The following is a 17,359-nucleotide window of genomic DNA, read 5'->3' on the forward strand; positions in this document are numbered from 1 at the left end:
GGGTAGGATTACTTCTGTCACCGCAGTGCATTTTTCAGTCCATTCCCCCGGTCCCCTCACTCACATTCTCCTCATTTGAAGTCCATGCTATCAGACTTTTCCGGCCACTCTCCTTACGTGTAGCTGTGATCTACCGCCCACCTGGCTCACCCTACCAATTTTTGGACCACTTTGCTTCTTGGCTTCCCCACTTTTTATCCAGTGACATTCCTACCCTCATCATGGGTGACTTTAACATCCCTATTGCCCCCCCCCTCACTCCCCAGCTGCCTCACAGTTTCTCTCATTAACCACTTCTCTTGGTCTCTCACAATGTTCTTCTTCCGCCACACATATAGACGGTAACACGATTGATCTAGTCTTCCATCGACTCCTCACAGTCTCTAAATTTTCTAACTCTTCTCTGCCGCTTTCTGACCACAATCTTCTATCTCTCACCATCAGTGCTCTCTCCCCTTCACAAGACGCCCCTACCCATCACACATATAGGAACTTGCGTGCTATTGACACCCAGCACCTCTCAGATACTCTACAGTCCTCCCTGTCCCCCATCTCTTCAATCTCCTGTCCCAATCTGGCCACCAGTCACTATAATGAAACCCTCAAAAATGCATTGGATGAGGTTGCTCCCCCCTCCACTCGTAAAGTCCCACATAGGAGGCAGCAGCCCTGGCACACGCCACAGACACGATTTCTTCAGCGCTGCTCTAGGTGTGCCGAACGTCTCTGGAGAAAATCACGCTCACCTGCAGATTTCCTCCACTTCAAGTTTATGCTTAAAACATATAGCTCTGCCCTTTACCTTGCCAAACAAGACTATTTCACCGCCCTCATCTCTTCTCTCTCCAGCAACCCTAAAAGGCTTTTTGAAACCTTTCACTCCTTACTCACACCCAAGGTGCAGATGCCATTCACAGACCTTAGTGCTGATGACCTGGCCATGTATTTCCATGATAAAATTGATAAGACCCGTCAGGAAATTACTGCCCAAGCCCCAGGTGGCATTGACTCCCACACCTACGATAGTACTGATCCCCTCACCAGCCGCACTTTAGACTGTCCATTCTCATCTTTTGAACCTGTCACAGAAGAGGAAGTTTCCCAGCTACTTTCTTCATCTCGCCCCACAACCTGCAGTAGTGACCCCTTCCCCTCACACCTTCTCCAATCTCTGTCCCCTGCTGTCACTACTTACCTTACTAAAATATTTAACCTCTCTCTCTCCTGGAATCTTCCCATCCTCCTTCAAGCATGCTGTTATAATCCCGCTACTGAAAAAACCCACCATGGACCCATCCTGTGCTGCTAACTATCGACCCGTCTCTAACCTCCCCTTCATCTCTAAACTTTTGGAACGCCTGGTTTATTCTCGGTTAATCCGTTATCTCTCTGCTAACTCTCTGCTTGACCCCTTACAATCTGGTTTCCGCGCTCTGCACTCTACTGAAACAGCTCTCACAAAAGTCTCTAATGATCTACTAAAGGCTAAATCCAATGGTGACTTCTCTCTTCTTATTCTTCTGGACCTCTCTGCAGCTTTTGACACTGTTGACCATCAACTTCTCCTCACTATGCTCCGCTCAGTCGGCCTCAATGACACTGCGCTCTCCTGGTTCTCCTCTTATCTCTCAGACCGCACTTTCAGTGTATCATTTGCGGGCTCTGTTTCCTCCCCTCTTTCCCTTGCTGTTGGGGTTCCTCAGGGCTCGGTCCTCGGCCCCCTGCTCTTTTCTCTCTACACAGCCCCCATTGGACAAACCATCGCCAGATTTGGCTTCAGGTACCATCTTTATGCTGATGACACCCAATTATACACATCTTCCCGTGACATCACCCCTGCACTCATACAGAACACCAGTGACTGTCTCTCTGCTGTCTCTAATATCATGTCCTCGCTCTATCTGAAACTAAATCTCTCTAAGACTGAACTACTACTGTTTCCACCATCTAACAGATCTGTCCCTGATCTATCCATTGAAGTCTCAGGCCTTACTATAACTCCTAGGCAGCATGCCCGCTGCTTTGGGGTCATATTTGACGCAGACCTTTCCTTCACCCCTCATATTGAATCACTTGCACGTTCATGTCACCTCCACCTCAAAAACATCTCCAGAATACGCCCTTTCCTTACCAGAGATACACTAAAGACACTTATTGTCTCTCTGATTCATTCTCGCCTTGACTACTGTAACTCCTTACTAATCGGTCTTCCCCTCTACAATCTATTCTGAATGCAGCGGCCAGGCTCATCTATCAGTCTAGACACTACAGCGATGCCTCTGGTCTGTGCCAGTCGCTACATTGGCTGCCTATTCATTATAGAATAAAATATAAAGTTATCACCCTCATCCACAAGGCTCTCCATAATGCCGCACCTCCCTACATTTCTTCCCTCATCTCTGTCTACCGCCCAACCCGTGCTCTCCGCTCACTCAATGACCTAACACTTACATCCTCTATTATCAGAACCTCCCATGCTCGTATACAAGACTTCTCCCGAGCTGCACCACTTCTCTGGAATGCTCTACCCCGGACAATAAGATTAACTCCCAACTTCTACAGTTTCAAACGCAAACTAAAGACGCATCTTTTCAGACAAGCCTATCACAATTCCTAATGCACAAAATTGTCTGAACACTGTATAAGCAATGCCGCCCCTGCTACCTCTTGTGTCACCCCCTCTACCTCATAGATTGTAAGCTCTTTTGAGCAGGGCCCTCAGTCCCATTGTGTGAAATGACGTTCTTTGTTATGTATGTCTGTATCTGAACCCTATAAATTGTACAGCGCTGCGGAATATGTTGGCGCTATATAAATAAAATGTATTATTATTATTATCTGTTTGTCTCCATTTATTAGGCTGCTCTCCTTATCTTCAGTTAGGACCCATTCACACGGGCACAGAGGGGGCGGATTATGGCGCTTAATCCACGTCATAATCTGCCCCCTCACAATGGTGGTCCATGGAGACCGCTAGCGTTCTTGCTGCCGCTAGCGGAAAAAAGAATTGAGCTGTCCTTTCTTCAGGCGGATTTCGCGGCTCACCGAGCCACGGTGTCCGCCTGGTGGCAGCAACCTCCTCGGTCGGCCCATTCGTTTGAGCCAACTCCGGAGGGGGAAGCTGCAACCGTTGTGGCAGGAGGGTTTTGACCCGAGAGTGACACAGCTCCCACCAAAATTCCCCCCACCATCCCCCATGTGAACTAGCCCTTAGGCAGTTTGTTTACATGTACCGGTAATCTGTTTCTATTCAGCCCACACACAGAAGTCTATGGAGAGGGGAGGAAGAGTCTGTTCAACGATTTATTGCTTCATTCTGTGCAATAATAAAAGAGTCCCTTCCCACCGCAAGAATTTTTCATTTTTTGATTTATGTGTTTGACTACAGGGATACCAAATTTACATTTTTTTGGGAGTAGCCATATTCTGACACCCGTAATTATTATTATTATTATTATTATTTTAACTATTTTATTAGGTTCCCTTGGGGGTCTTAAACCAGTAATTATTTGATTGCATATCCCATAGACTGCTATACAGTCTATATAGATATTGAGGGTGGCTTGGCCATCAACAGCTAGATTAGTGTAACAGGCCTGGAAGCCTGCAGGAGACTTCTGTCTTTCGTAGCATCAGGATGGCTCCTGCATCTGTACAGCAGACAGAGGTTCAATTTTCCTTTTGTGCTGCAGAAAGTTACAACAGCCAGAGCATCCGACAGCTGTTGTAACTTGATACGTGCAGCATGTGAGGATAGGTAAGGGAGCAAAAGGTAGTTTGTCTCTTCTGCTCACCACAGCTCCATTGCACAACTGGGATATGACAAACAGTCATATGGTAGTAAGCATGTGCAATGTGTGTAACTATATAAGTGTGCCATTTGTATGTTCACATACTGTGTCTGTATGTGACTGTAGTTTTGATCTGCAGTTGAATATAAAAGTACGGCCCCATACACACAGAGTCATAGTTTGTGTGTCCGTGTTGTATAGAAGGACTACAAAATCTGAAGCATGTCCTAGGTTTGAATGCACGGATGGCAAAGAAAAGTGTAGGGGATTTACGTGCAGATCCCATTTGCAGATGATTTACTGACAAGTTTTTATGCCAATTGTGGATAGTAAAATTTACTACGGTCGTATGCACAACGTGTGCCTATATACAGTACATACATATATGTATGCATGTTTATCGTGTATGTGTGTAGTGTATGTAAATAAGTGTATAATGTAGGTTTTTAAATCTGTTATCCAGCCTGGATGAAAAAAAAACAAAACAAAAAAAAAAAAGAGACACCTAGCTACAAACCTATAGTAGTAATACCCACAGAAAGGCAAGCTACATAAATGCACACATCACTTCACAGTAAATAAACCGCAACATACCGTACCTTCATTTTCCTAAGTCTAGACTTGTTATCATGGCACCAGGCCAGGCAGGTCATGGTTTCTTGTCTTTCCAGGGATTCCTCCACTTCTTTTGCAGTCAGGAACATTTCTATATTTACTAGATCCTACAAGAAGTCGAAGAGGAAAAGGGTCAGTATTTTAACGCAACGCAGAATTATCTCATATTAGTGGGTGGAGCATAGTAACGCGCATGAAACCAGCGCTGGGCAATCTCCACAGACAGCACAATTAGTTGCCTATTATGTTTAAGCAAAGTTTCTTAAAGTTTTTCAAGTATAACAGAAAAAGGACAAGGACAGTGCAAACAATCAGATGGCGTAATGGCACGCAGACCTCGCCTGTAAACAAGAGCCTGGGGGTAAAACCGCCATCCAGCAATATGGAACACAATAACAAAGGGACGCAAGGCCCAGAAGTACGGGGCCATAAAAACAGCGTCTTCAAGGAAATGGGGAGGGAGGGGGCGAACAAACAGATAAGGGATACACACGATGGAAACTGAGATCAGGAATTTGTTGATTAAAGGGCACAGAGATTTGCTTCACAAGCCTGTGATATTGTGTTCATTGGTCACCAGGTATGTTTGCAGCACAATCCCATTCATATGTCCTCTACACACAGTATAATGCTTCCCAGTGGTCCGTACATGCAGTATAATGCACCCCAGTGACCCTACACAGTATAATGCACCCCAGTGGTCCATACACGCAGTATAATGCACCCCAGTGACCCTACACAGTATAATGCTTCCCAGTGGTCCATACACCCAGTATAATGCACCCCAGTGACCCTACACAGTATAATGCACCCCAGTGGTCCATACACGCAGTATAATGCACCCCAGTGACCCTACACAGTATAATGCACCCCAGTGGTCCATACACGCAGTATAATGCACCCCAGTGACCCTACACAGTATAATGCTTCCCAGTGGTCCATACACCCAGTATAATGCACCCCAGTGACCCTACACAGTATAATGCTTCCCTGTGGTCCGTACACCCAGTATAATGCACCCCAGTGTCCCCTACATACAGTATAATGCACCCGTGTCCCCTACATACAGTATAATGCACCCCAGTGTCCCCTACATACAGTATAATGCACCCGTGTCCCCTACATACAGTATAATGCACCCCAGTGTCCCCTACATACAGTATAATGCACCCCAGTGATCCCTACATACAGTATAATGCAGTCCAGTGTCCCCTACATACAGTATAATGCACCCCAGTGTCCCCTACATACAGTATAATGCACCCGTGTCCCCTACATACAGTATAATGCACCCCAGTGTCCCCTACATACAGTATAATGCACCCCAGTGATCCCTACATACAGTATAATGCTTCCCTGTGGTCCGTACACCCAGTATAATGCAGTCCAGTGTCCCCTACATACAGTATAATGCACTCCAGTGTCCCCTACATACAGTATAATGCTTCCCAGTGTCCCCTACATACAGTATAATGCTTCCCTGTGGTCCGTACACCCAGTATAATGCACCCCAGTGTCCCCTACATACAGTATAATGCACTCCAGTGTCCCCTACATACAGTATAATGCACCCGTGTCCCCTACATACAGTATAATGCTTCCCAGTGTCCCCTACATACAGTATAATGCTTCCCTGTGGTCCGTACACCCAGTATAATGCACTCCAGTGTCCCCTACATACAGTAGAATGCACCCCAGTGACCCTACACAGTATAATGCTCCCCAATGGTCCATACGCACAGTATAATGCTCCTCAGTGACCCTACACAGTGTAATGTTTCCCGCACATGCAGTATAATATTGCCCATGTCATTTTCCTACACAGTTGCCCTCATTCATATGACAACCAAATTTTGAAATTCACCACATGATTTTTTTTTTAATGATATATGCGATGTAAGACAGTTTCACCTACGTCTTCCCTTTATGATTCACTGCCGCCGTAGAAAGCTGGATCAAAATGGCAGATGTGAAGACAGAAATTCCCTCCAATATACCAATATAAAGAGCAGCTGTGCAAATGGAGGCAGGAAAGATCATGGCAGTCACCCTGACTTGGCAAGGAATGCAAATTCCAAAGATAGAAGGGGGAAGAAAAAAAAAAAGCAAACCCAAAGTACACAGGGGGAGTCATTGCCTGCAGATGCTTCACTGCTCCTAAACTTGTGGACTTGTCAGAAATCCAGAGGAGGAGAAGAGCGGCTTTATAGTCTATATAACTAAATAGGTTTGGGCTTTGGCCACCTATCAGTTAAGCAAACAATATGGCTGCCTCCACAGTAAACCCCTCAGAGACAGCCTGCCATACAAATGGAGGTGCTATCCCCCCCTCCCCCCCAATACATTAAATGCTGTCAGCTAACGCGTGTTCCGCCTTTCTTGAAACTTCTCTGAAGGGAAGCGGGGCGTCTTGAAGGAAGCGATGAACCTGATTTATTCTGAATTGGCATCCACAGAGATTATTTGGAACTGCATAAATATGTCACGCTGTGGCGGTTCATTCTTCCAGGGAAGAGGAGAAAAAGCCTCCTCTGTGGGGAGCCGCACAATTCAATGTACTGCAAACACAATAATCCCGGCCCCAGAATGTTTGTATTAACATAAAAATGAGCTTGTTCCAGCACATTGAGAGTGGATGCATCTCCGAAGGCGCGGGGACCGAAAACCTGACAATTGAAACATTCAGCGTATGACAGTTATCCGGAAGAGCCGCGGGCTGAACAAAGACGCAACGCAGAGCGCGGCAATAGAGAGTAAGCAGTGAACACGGCCATCTACGCTAAGCAAATATCACATTATCGCAATGACTAGGATTTCCGACACTGTAACGAAAAACCTGAGAATGTAACATTATAGTAGTGGGTCTGCCATAATAGGGCGACTGATAGCTATCAACATCCTACGGATTCTGAAAACCGCACCAAGCTTCAGGTCAGGGATCGCAGGGTATGGGTGCAACTGAGCCAAAAGCACACACGACACACCTAGAGGTCAAACCTACTGAATTAGGAAATCTCGTGTGTGGGAGATGGTCCTAAGAATTTGTGGGGCAAAAAGGATCGGGCAATGCAACAACGTCTTATTGACAATGCAGATAGACTTGGCGGCTCTCCTGATGAGAGCGGTGACCCCTTCGAACTCAGGATCAGTGATGGTGAAGAAAAAAAATAAAATAAAAATCAGAACCAACCAATGATAAAGTGATGACATATTGTAGTCACATGACATCACTTTAAGATGGGAATAGCCCTTTAAGAGGAACGCAACAATTTACTAGTAAAACTAAATTAATCTAAATCACTTTTCTAATCAGTTTCGATATTCTGATTGTAGATTTTTTATTCTATTTTCGATCCATGATCATGGGGCGGCCATCTTGCCTGAGCTTTTTCTATGGTCCGTTTACAGCATGGTCATGGCCATAGGCAACAATAGACTGGAGCCCACTCATTGAGATTTATGGGAGGTTTCTAGATACGCTCTATGTAAGAAAGGGTAGGAGATAAGCTATGATCTATTGTCAGTAGTAGATGGAATGATGGGTCACTATAGGTGTTATCTGTAAAGGTGTGAACTTCTATTGTAATCCTGTAAATCTTTGTGATGTAAATTAGGTCTCTGTTGCACTGAAAACCCCTACAGAATTGGAAAGGCTGCCATTAGTGAACAGACTGAAAATTGCAGGATCCATCCAATATTATAAGGGTGCATTCACACCCTACTGATATGCTGCCTGATTCTGAACGTTAAAACACGTTCAGAATCAGCGCGTATAAAGCAGATCCCATTCATTTCAATGGGAGCCGGCATACGAGCACTCCCCATTTAAATGAATGGGCCGCTTTTTTCACTATGAGCGCTCCCATTGAAGTGAATGGGAAGTGCCCCTGTATACGGCTCGGACTGAGCAGAGCTTGCCGTACACGCGAGCACTTCCCATTCACTTCAATGGGAGCGCTCGTAGTGAAAAAAGCAGCCCATTCATTTCAATGGGGAGCGCTCGTATGCCGGCTCCCATAGAAATGAATGGGATCTGCTTTATACTCGCTGATTCTGAATGTGTTTTAACATTCAGAATCAGGCAGCGTATCAGTAGTGTGAATGCACCCTTAATGTGAAAGGTTATATGCTTGTTCCTCAATCACACAAAAACGACAGAACGGATTTGAATGAAATTCGGCACATAGATAAATTGTAACCTCGATTAACACATAGGCCACTTTTTATCCCGGTAAATGACAAGGCTTCACGACTGTTATGAATTTATGTTCACACTAGCTGGTACCCGTGACTTCGTCTGCGGTGATTGTAGCAGTGGGTATATACAGGTGCGGGTAAGGTTTTCGTACTGTGTATAAGGGATGGGATATGAAATGTAACTTTGTATCTTGTTTTTTCTGTAATTCAGAGAATACGTGAGACTTTTGTGTTGAAGTTAATTTGTATTTGAGCTGCTATATATACGGTGTTGTGAGAAACTTTACATAGTGACTTTGGGACAGAAGTATTTGAAGTTAACCCTTTCCCGCCGATGGCATTTTTTTGATTTTGGTTTTTCGTTTTTGACTCCCCTCCTTCTAAACCCCATAACTTTTTTATTTCTCCGCTCCCAGAGCCATATGAGGTCTTAATTTTTCTGGGACAAATTTTTCTTCATGATGCCACCATTATTTATTCTATATAATGTACTGGGAAGCAGGGAAAAAATTCAGAATGGGGTGGATTTGAAGGAAAAAAATGCATTTCTGCGACTTTCTTACGGGCTTTGGTTTTACGGCGTTCACTGTGCAACCAAATTGAAATGTCCCCTGTATTCTGTGTTTCGTTACGATTCCGGGGATACCAAATTTATATGGTTTTATTTACATTTTGACCCCTTTAAAAAATCCAAAACTATGTTCAAAAATTTTTTTTGTGAAAAGTTGCCATATTCCGACAGCCGTAACTTTTTTATACATCCGTGTACGGGGATGCATAGGGCGTCTTTTTTTGCGGGGCCGGGTGTACTTTGTAGTTCTACCATTTTCGGGAAATGTTATTGCTTTGATCACTTTTTATTCAAATTTTTATCAGAATCAAAACAGTGAAAAAACGGCGGTTTGGCACTTTTGACCATTTTTCCTGCTACGGCGTTTACCGAACAGGAAAAATATTTGTATAGCTTTGTAGAGCGGGCGATTTCGGACGTGGGGATACCTAACATGTATGTGGTTCATAGTTTTTAACTACTTTTATATGTGTTCTAGGGAAAGGGGGGTGATTTGAATTTTGAATCCTATTTGTTTTTTTTGTTTTTTTTTTAATTTTTTTTTTGCATTTATTAGACCGCCTAGGGGTATTGACATGGGTGGGCGGTGTCGCGGATTGTCAGAGCGGTGGGGGGGTCGGCAAACATGGCTGCTCCAGAGCGTTAAAGAGAGCCTCCTGGAGTATCGGTAAGGTGAGGGGCAAAGTGGTAAAATATATGTATATGAGATTGTGTGGGGTTAGGGGCGAGGCTGCAGAGGGCAATATGAATTTTGTGGCTTGCTATGGTCCAAAGTGTGTGAGATTGCAGAGATGTTGGTGTGAGTTTGGGGTTTTGTGGGGGTCCTGGCACAAACGTATGTGCGCTATTGTGACGAAAAGTAGCCTATTGCGCAATCGGGTGTATTAACTATGTTTGTGGAAACTTTCAGCCAAATCGGTCAAGCGGGTTTTGCGTGATTGAGGAACAAACATCCGAACATCCAAAACTCACAAACCCACAAACTTTCACATTTATAATATTAATAGGATACTATATTACACTGCTCTTGGCTGCAGCTTCTCAGAATCTGATAAAGCCAGGTCTGTTAACTCTATATGTAAACACACAGCTATCCCTGAGTCCATTGTGTGCATGCATTTGCATATTATCTGATCTGCTCCAGGCAGTGCTGACACACTGGATGGGAAAACACTTTAATCCAAATTGTCAGTTTGCTACTATTAAAAAGAGAATCTAATCTAATCTGTCATAAAATTCTAAAACAACGAGCGCTATGAAGGTAGCCAGAAGTCACAGAGTTCTCCTCAAGCAGAGCAGGCAGATCATCAATGCCAGCAACACGCTCATTATATGGCATCCCAGCGAGCTGCTGAGATGCTGGAGCAATCACAGGCACGCAGCAGCAGGACAGCTTAAGAGCTGCCAAAATGCTGGAGCAGGCAAAACAGACAGCAGCAATTTGCTGAATATAGGTGGATCATCGGCGCCAACAACATACAGACGAAGTCGCAGGCAGAGGCTAGTATTGTATATAGATGGTGACAAAAAAAATTTAAACTAAAATCAAAAATTCTTTAAAAAAAAAAAAATTAGTTTCTCATAAAAACGTTGGGCCGTTTTTGGTGACACATTTCTTTTAACTTCCTGCTTGGGTGACCACCATTCTATAAAATAAACTAATGTAAAGAGGAGGCCACAGGAAGTTGGCTCAGTAATATAGCAGACTGCCTCTCTATGCTGCACAGACTTGTTTAGGTCACTCGGACATCAGAAAGAAAAAGGTGCAACTTGCAAAAATAAAAGTTTTTTTTTCCCTCTCCAAGTCAAATAAATCGGTATTTTTACAACCCCAAAACCTTATTCACCTTGCCAGTAGCGAGTTGCCCTCTAATTCCTCTACATGTATAGCCAGGAACGTCTCCCTATAAACTGACAAGATTTAATTTCCATTACCCCCTTCTCCCCCCACCCCATACCGCCTTATCATCCTCATCACGTACATCATTGTGAAATCCTCCAGTGATTTTCCATTTCAGAAAGAAAATTGATGCAGCCATGATTGGTGCGGCTCCTTGATGATGGCTGCCATAGGGCGGTGTTCTCACTGATCAGAATGAAAAGGAAACCCGGCTCCATTTACCTCATCATGCAGGATCTCTAATGACACGCAACATACGGCCTCATTTTACATACATGTGTCAAAGAGATCATGGCCATTGATGTTCCCATTAGAATCATAAGCTCAGGGGAGAGGGATGGTTAAAAGATCTATAAAACGCATGTAAATACAGTCGTGGCAGAAAGTTTATGAACCCTACAGAGTGTCAGTAGTTCTGATCTCCAAAAGCTAACAGGAATCGCAACACTGAAGAAAAAAATAAAAATTTAGATTTTCTCAGGACATACTGGTATTTATTGAGGAGATCCATGACAAGCAAAGCTCTCTGGGAAAGAGTATGCAAATGAGCTCTCCTTCAGAAGGCTCCGATGCAGGAAGTCATTAAAAGGAGAACCTGTCAGCTGATTCGGGACCAATAAACCATCAGCATGCCAGTAAGATCATACTGCCACTCGCCGTTGGTATCCAAGTGTAGACATGTCCAAGACCCACTGGCCAATGTCTTGAGTCAGTTGTTTCAGTGCCAGGAGTCAGACATACAGGGGTCTAATATCAGGGGCCTATAATTAAAGGGGTTGTCCCATCACAAGGATCCTATCTATACTGCTTGATAATGTGGATATAAGACTTTTCCTAAATACATTGCTTCAGCAAAACTGCTTTGTTTGTCCACTATCTTACTTTATTCAATTCATTGTTGACACAGCCCTTGACTTATCTGCTCAAAAGTCAAGTGATGTATCTGCTGCTCTCAGGGGGGAGGGAGGAGGGGCTAAGTGCACAGGAGCCAGCCTGTGTTTCTAGCTATTCCTGTGTCTGCACCACATGACCTAGGTCCTGCACTCAGATAGGGGAGAGGAGCTGCTTTCATTTCTGAACTCGTCTTCTGTTCTCCCAGTTATCAGGCTAGCTAATTCAATTGTGTTCATTATGGAGCAATGAAGGGGTTGTCATTGTTCAAAGGTGGTTTAAAATAAAATACAAAAAATAAAAAATTAATAATAATAATAATAAATAATAATAATAAATATAATAAATGATGATGATGATAATAATAATAATAATAATGCTCAATTTGCATACAATAAAAACTTCGTTCTCAGGCCCAGTTCACATCTGCATTTGGGGAGTCCACTTAGGGACCCTCGAGTGGAAACCTATAGACATTAAAAAGCAGTTACCTAAGGAAATCACACAGACCTCATAGACTATAATGGAATCGGTGTGGTTTCTGCAAGAATCATGTGGAGAGAAAAGAGTTGTTCCATCGAAATGAAATAAGTTGTAATATCCCGCACAACCTGTAGACAGGGGTGGCGCCATTTTTCAAAGAACTCTATCACTCTATCTTGTAGTGTAGGTTCAAAGTGACATCCATCTTTGAAGTTGAAGGAGACGGTCGCTTTGAACGTTGCCCTGAAAAATTTGAGAGCATAAAGGGTAGAGGTCCGGCGTGGAGGAAAGAATAAGGCGCTATTTAATAGCATTTGATTTTGCAGGCAATATTTACTTTGATTTCTGCTAATTGCAGTGTTATCTAACTGTGTTTGAGCTGCCCTCCAGGGCCGCGGGGAAATGTTCTCTTTTACATCCAGAATAAAATGCTTCCAGCAAAACTAAATAATACACAGGCGGGAATTATTCATCACGTCGCGGGATCCGTAATGAGGGGCTGCATGAAAGGGATTAAATGACAGATTTTTGCAGAGATAAAACCATTTACACGGAGACACAAAGCGCACAGACAAGGGTATCAATTAGTTGGTTAGCACTTTGTTCATTTTCGTGGAGCAATGTGAAATAATGGGAGGATTCTATTTGCATATGCTTTTCATATTCCCATTAAAAAGAAAAATAGAAAGAGGAAAAAAAAATATGTTTTTGGTAATTTTTTTTTTTTTTTTGCAGCGATCAAAGTGAAGAAGTAATGATGGCAGGAGACTTCTTTCTCCTTCAAGTTTCCGCTCGGCTTCATGACCATTCTGAGTTTCCACGATAATGGTGCCGTCTCGAAAATCTGAAATAGATCTGCGGCAAAAAACCCCCAAAAAAACGTAACCCACTGCCACGCAGGAAACTAGAGGGCGGAGCTAAACATGTGACCGATGTGGGGCCGACGACATGGAGGATTATAGTGTCATTGGAATGGAACGGATATCCCCATAGGAACCCATCTATCACGTAACGCACTGGATGTGACTGAGTGTCATCCGACTGCATACTCAGCCCCACATCAGATGCACACACTGTTCGAGCCTTAAAGCAGCCAACTAATAGGTACTTTAAAGGGATAGCCTGGGGAGTTACACTTACATGTTTGTATTGGGGAATCCAATCTGGTTCTGATGCCAGGTCGTGTGAGCAGAACCAACAGCTGACCCCTAGCTTGCTCCACTCCCCAAGCGGACTCCCCGAACAGAAACCCATGTCCAGATGTGAACGGGGCCTGAATACAATGAGGGATTTTGTTTTGCTTCTAGGGGTATGATTGTGTTGTTGGTGGGGTCAGTCGGATGTAGAGGGTTCAGTGTGTGAATGTAGCCCAATAGGATTTCTGATACAGTGACTACATTTGCACTAATACCAGAAGATGGAGTAGGACAACCTCTCTTCTCATCCACCCCAACATCTTCTGGTATTGGTGCAGCCATGTTCATGACCTAAGAAATCCTCACAAGCTGCTCACGCTGGAAAAGCGCATTTGAAATGTAAGTAGGATTTGGAAAAATAGGGGTAGGCTTTTTGTTAGCATATTGCAGCGGGGGTCTCATAATTGCCCCCACAGTGAGATAGCTTGTTGTCAAGCAACAACCAACTACGAACCAACTACGATAAAGAGGAAACATGGCCTAGATGGCCAGTGCCACGCCATGGATTGGGGATCCACAGGTCCGGGACTGCAATTTTGTCCCGGGGCCTGACATGTAAAATTAAAGGGGTTGTCTCATCACAAGGATCCTATCTATACTGCTTGTTAATGTGGATTTAAGACTTTTCCTAAATACACTGCTTCAGCAAAACTGCTTTGTTTGTCCACCATCTTACTTTATTCACTTCATTGTTGACACTGCGTTTCTATGGCCCTTGGTATTATCTGCTCATTTCCCAAGTGAAGTAGCTGCCTGCTCTCAGAGGGGAAGGAGGAGGGGCTAAGTGCACGGAGTGAGCCTGTGTCTGTAGCTGTTCCTGTGTCTGCACCACACATGTGACCTAGCTTCCTGCTCTCAGATAAAGGAGGGGGAAATAAGTGCTGCTTTCTTATATAAAACAGTCTAAATCCTAGTGGGCTAAAGGACCTGGTCCCTCTGCTCACTAGGATTGAGCTTTCTTATATAGAGCAGGCTAAAAGCTAGTGGGCAGAAGGACCTGGTCCCTTAGCCCACTAGGATTTAGCCGACTCTATATAGAACAAGCTAAATCCAAGTGTTATAGGACCTTTGATGACATCACAGGCCCTTCAGTCGTCCCATAAGATCACGCTATGTGGTGGGCAGAGCTACAGTATGGCTTTGCATATGAAACCCCACCCACCAATTGACGTCGAAAACCAGGAAGAAAGAAGTCTTTGCAGCAGTGAAGACTGGTGAGCAAGGGACATGGGAATACCCCTTTAAGTGACCCTAGCAATGACTGCCTGTCTCTGAAGGTCACCTTATTGCAACCGAGAACCTTCTTCTGGCAACCTACATAGGATTTGATCTTTATCCTCCGATCACTGTATTTTATTATCAAATGGTTTCCACCATCATGAATGACCAGAAGATTCGGGGCGGATGCTCTGATTTTGACACTAGTTCTTCTACTTTATTCCATCGCAGGCCCCCATTGTACATCACGGAACAACAAGACACTTGTTTTACCCCTTCTCGTAGGTTCCTTACGTACATTAGTCTACATATTAGATAGGATTGGTAAGTGTGCCAGGCGGTCTTCTGATATCTTCAGTGTAAAGTAGATTTAGGAAGACTCTTGCGAAAAGATGATAGAGAAGGATGAGAATGTCCAAGAGCATTTAAGAGTCTACCACTGACATTGGATTGATCTTGGCCATAGAGGCTCTGTTCACATTTCATTTCCCTTTACATATGCTGGGCAAATCTCCCAAAATAGGAGTTGAACAGATGTATGCCTTACAATGGCACAAGTCATCAAAGGAAGGGCCCAATCGAGGCCAAAAGGACACCCTTTGGCTCCATGTAGCCAGAAGAAGCCATATAAGTGTTTGTGGAAACATCTGACAAACGTTCCTGATGTATACGCCAATTCTAATGTTCTGGCTGAAGGAAATTTGTTGTTCAGTCCATGTGTCCAAAGATGGATACTCAAAGGGAGCTTAAAAGTGGACCCATCTCCCATATTCCTGAATGGACGTTCCACATTGCTCATCAATCTCAAAAATGACTGCGGCAGCTGCAGATGGAAAGTATCAGGAAAAGATGGAGCTGTCCGCTCTCTTCTGGATTTCGTGCAAAACATCTTCTACAGTTTTCTCTTTCTCGACTTCTTGCCAGATTTAGTGTCATTTTAAGAGATTACATCACATCTTCTAGAGGAGATGCATGAAGACAGGGACAGTGACAGCTGTCATCTTGTGTTTGCTCTTGCAGTCTGTGCATGACCAGGGATTCTCCTAGTCCCTCACCCTCAGTCAACAACTACCTGAATGAGTGCTTGTAATTTGCCTTCAGGTCCCTGTCGATTTGGCGTGGTTTACCAAGAAGGCAAAATTTATTATAGATGGAATACAGCAAAACATAAGCAATTCCCTTTAAGTACAGGATTTTTACCACAAGAACATCCCAGCAGTCCATCATCTGTGCTATCATGTACTATGCCAATGAATGGTTTAGGTGCCCCCTGATTCTACAGAAGGCCATAACACAATACCACACCCTTCCCTCTTGAAACACGGGCTCAAAAATGATCAGTGCAGTATCCGAAGCTAAAAAAAAAGATGAAGGAACAATCATGACATTATGCAAAGGTCCTTCAGCCAAAGAGAAGATCAGCTGCAGTCTGAACAGCTCTCCCGACAACTCCCTCACACGGTTTGTACATCTGTTAGAGAAGGTGGGGGGATGCAAGTTGGGAAAGGGGGTTTGGACATGGTTAAATGGTACTCCTGGTGGAGGAGGGGTGGGAAGGGATTAAAAGGAAGGGGATCTGTTATATATGTATTAAGTTGGACTCCTGCATCTATCTCAAGCTTTGCTTTTGTCCTGTATCTATATAGAAACCTTGGTTCTAGTACTGTATATGTAGTAACCTTGGTTCTGGTACTATATATGTAGTAAGCTTGGTTCTGCTGCTGTATATGTAGTAACCTTGGTTCTGGTGCTGTATATGTAGTAACCTTGGTTCTGGTGCTGTATATGTAGTAACCTTGGTTCTGGTGCTATATATGTAGTAAGCTTGGTTCTGCTGCTGTATATGTAGTAAGCTTGGTTCTGGTGCTGTATATGTAGTAAGCTTGGTTCTGGTGCTGTATATGTAGTAAGCTTGGTTCTGGTGCTATATATGTAGTAAGCTTGGTTCTGCTGCTGTATATGTAGTAAGCTTGGTTCTTGTGCTGTATATGTAGTAAGCTTGGTTCTTGTGCTGTATATGTAGTAAGCTTGGTTCTTGTGCTGTATATGTAGTAAGCTTGGTTCTGGTGCTGTATATGTAGTAAGCTTGGTTCTGGTGCTGTATATGTAGTAAGCTTGGTTCTGGTGCTGTATATGTAGTAACCTTGGTTCTGGTGCTGTATATGTAGTAAGCTTGGTTCTGGTGCTGTATATGTAGTAAGCTTGGTTCTGGTGCTGTATATGTAGTAAGCTTGGTTCTTGTGCTGTATATGTAGTAAGCTTGGTTCTGCTGCTATATATGTAGTAAGCTTGGTTCTGCTGCTGTATATGTAGTAAGCTTGGTTCTGGTGCTGTATATGTAGTAAGCTTGGTTCTGGTGCTGTATATGTAGTAAGCTTGGTTCTGGTGCTGTATATGTAGTAACCTTGGTTCTGGTGCTGTATATGTAGTAAGCTTGGTTCTGGTGCTGTATATGTAGTAAGCTTGGTTCTGGTGCTGTATATGTAGTAAGCTTGGT

General features: G+C 43.8%; 1 protein-coding gene across 1 annotated transcript in view; it reads right to left on the reverse strand.

Moving 5' to 3' along the window:
- The window catches only part of MAEA (macrophage erythroblast attacher, E3 ubiquitin ligase), a 54,092-nt gene that overhangs the window by 8,474 nt on the left and 28,259 nt on the right, over positions 1-17,359 (reverse strand). Inside the window, exon 4 of the mRNA XM_075261138.1 lies at positions 4,391-4,513. Within this exon, the coding sequence (XP_075117239.1) occupies positions 4,391-4,513 (123 nt within the window). The remainder of the gene's footprint in view (positions 1-4,390; positions 4,514-17,359) is intronic.

This window comes from Leptodactylus fuscus, chromosome 1 (genome assembly GCF_031893055.1).
Source record: "Leptodactylus fuscus isolate aLepFus1 chromosome 1, aLepFus1.hap2, whole genome shotgun sequence".
NCBI classification, from domain to species: domain Eukaryota; kingdom Metazoa; phylum Chordata; class Amphibia; order Anura; family Leptodactylidae; genus Leptodactylus; species Leptodactylus fuscus.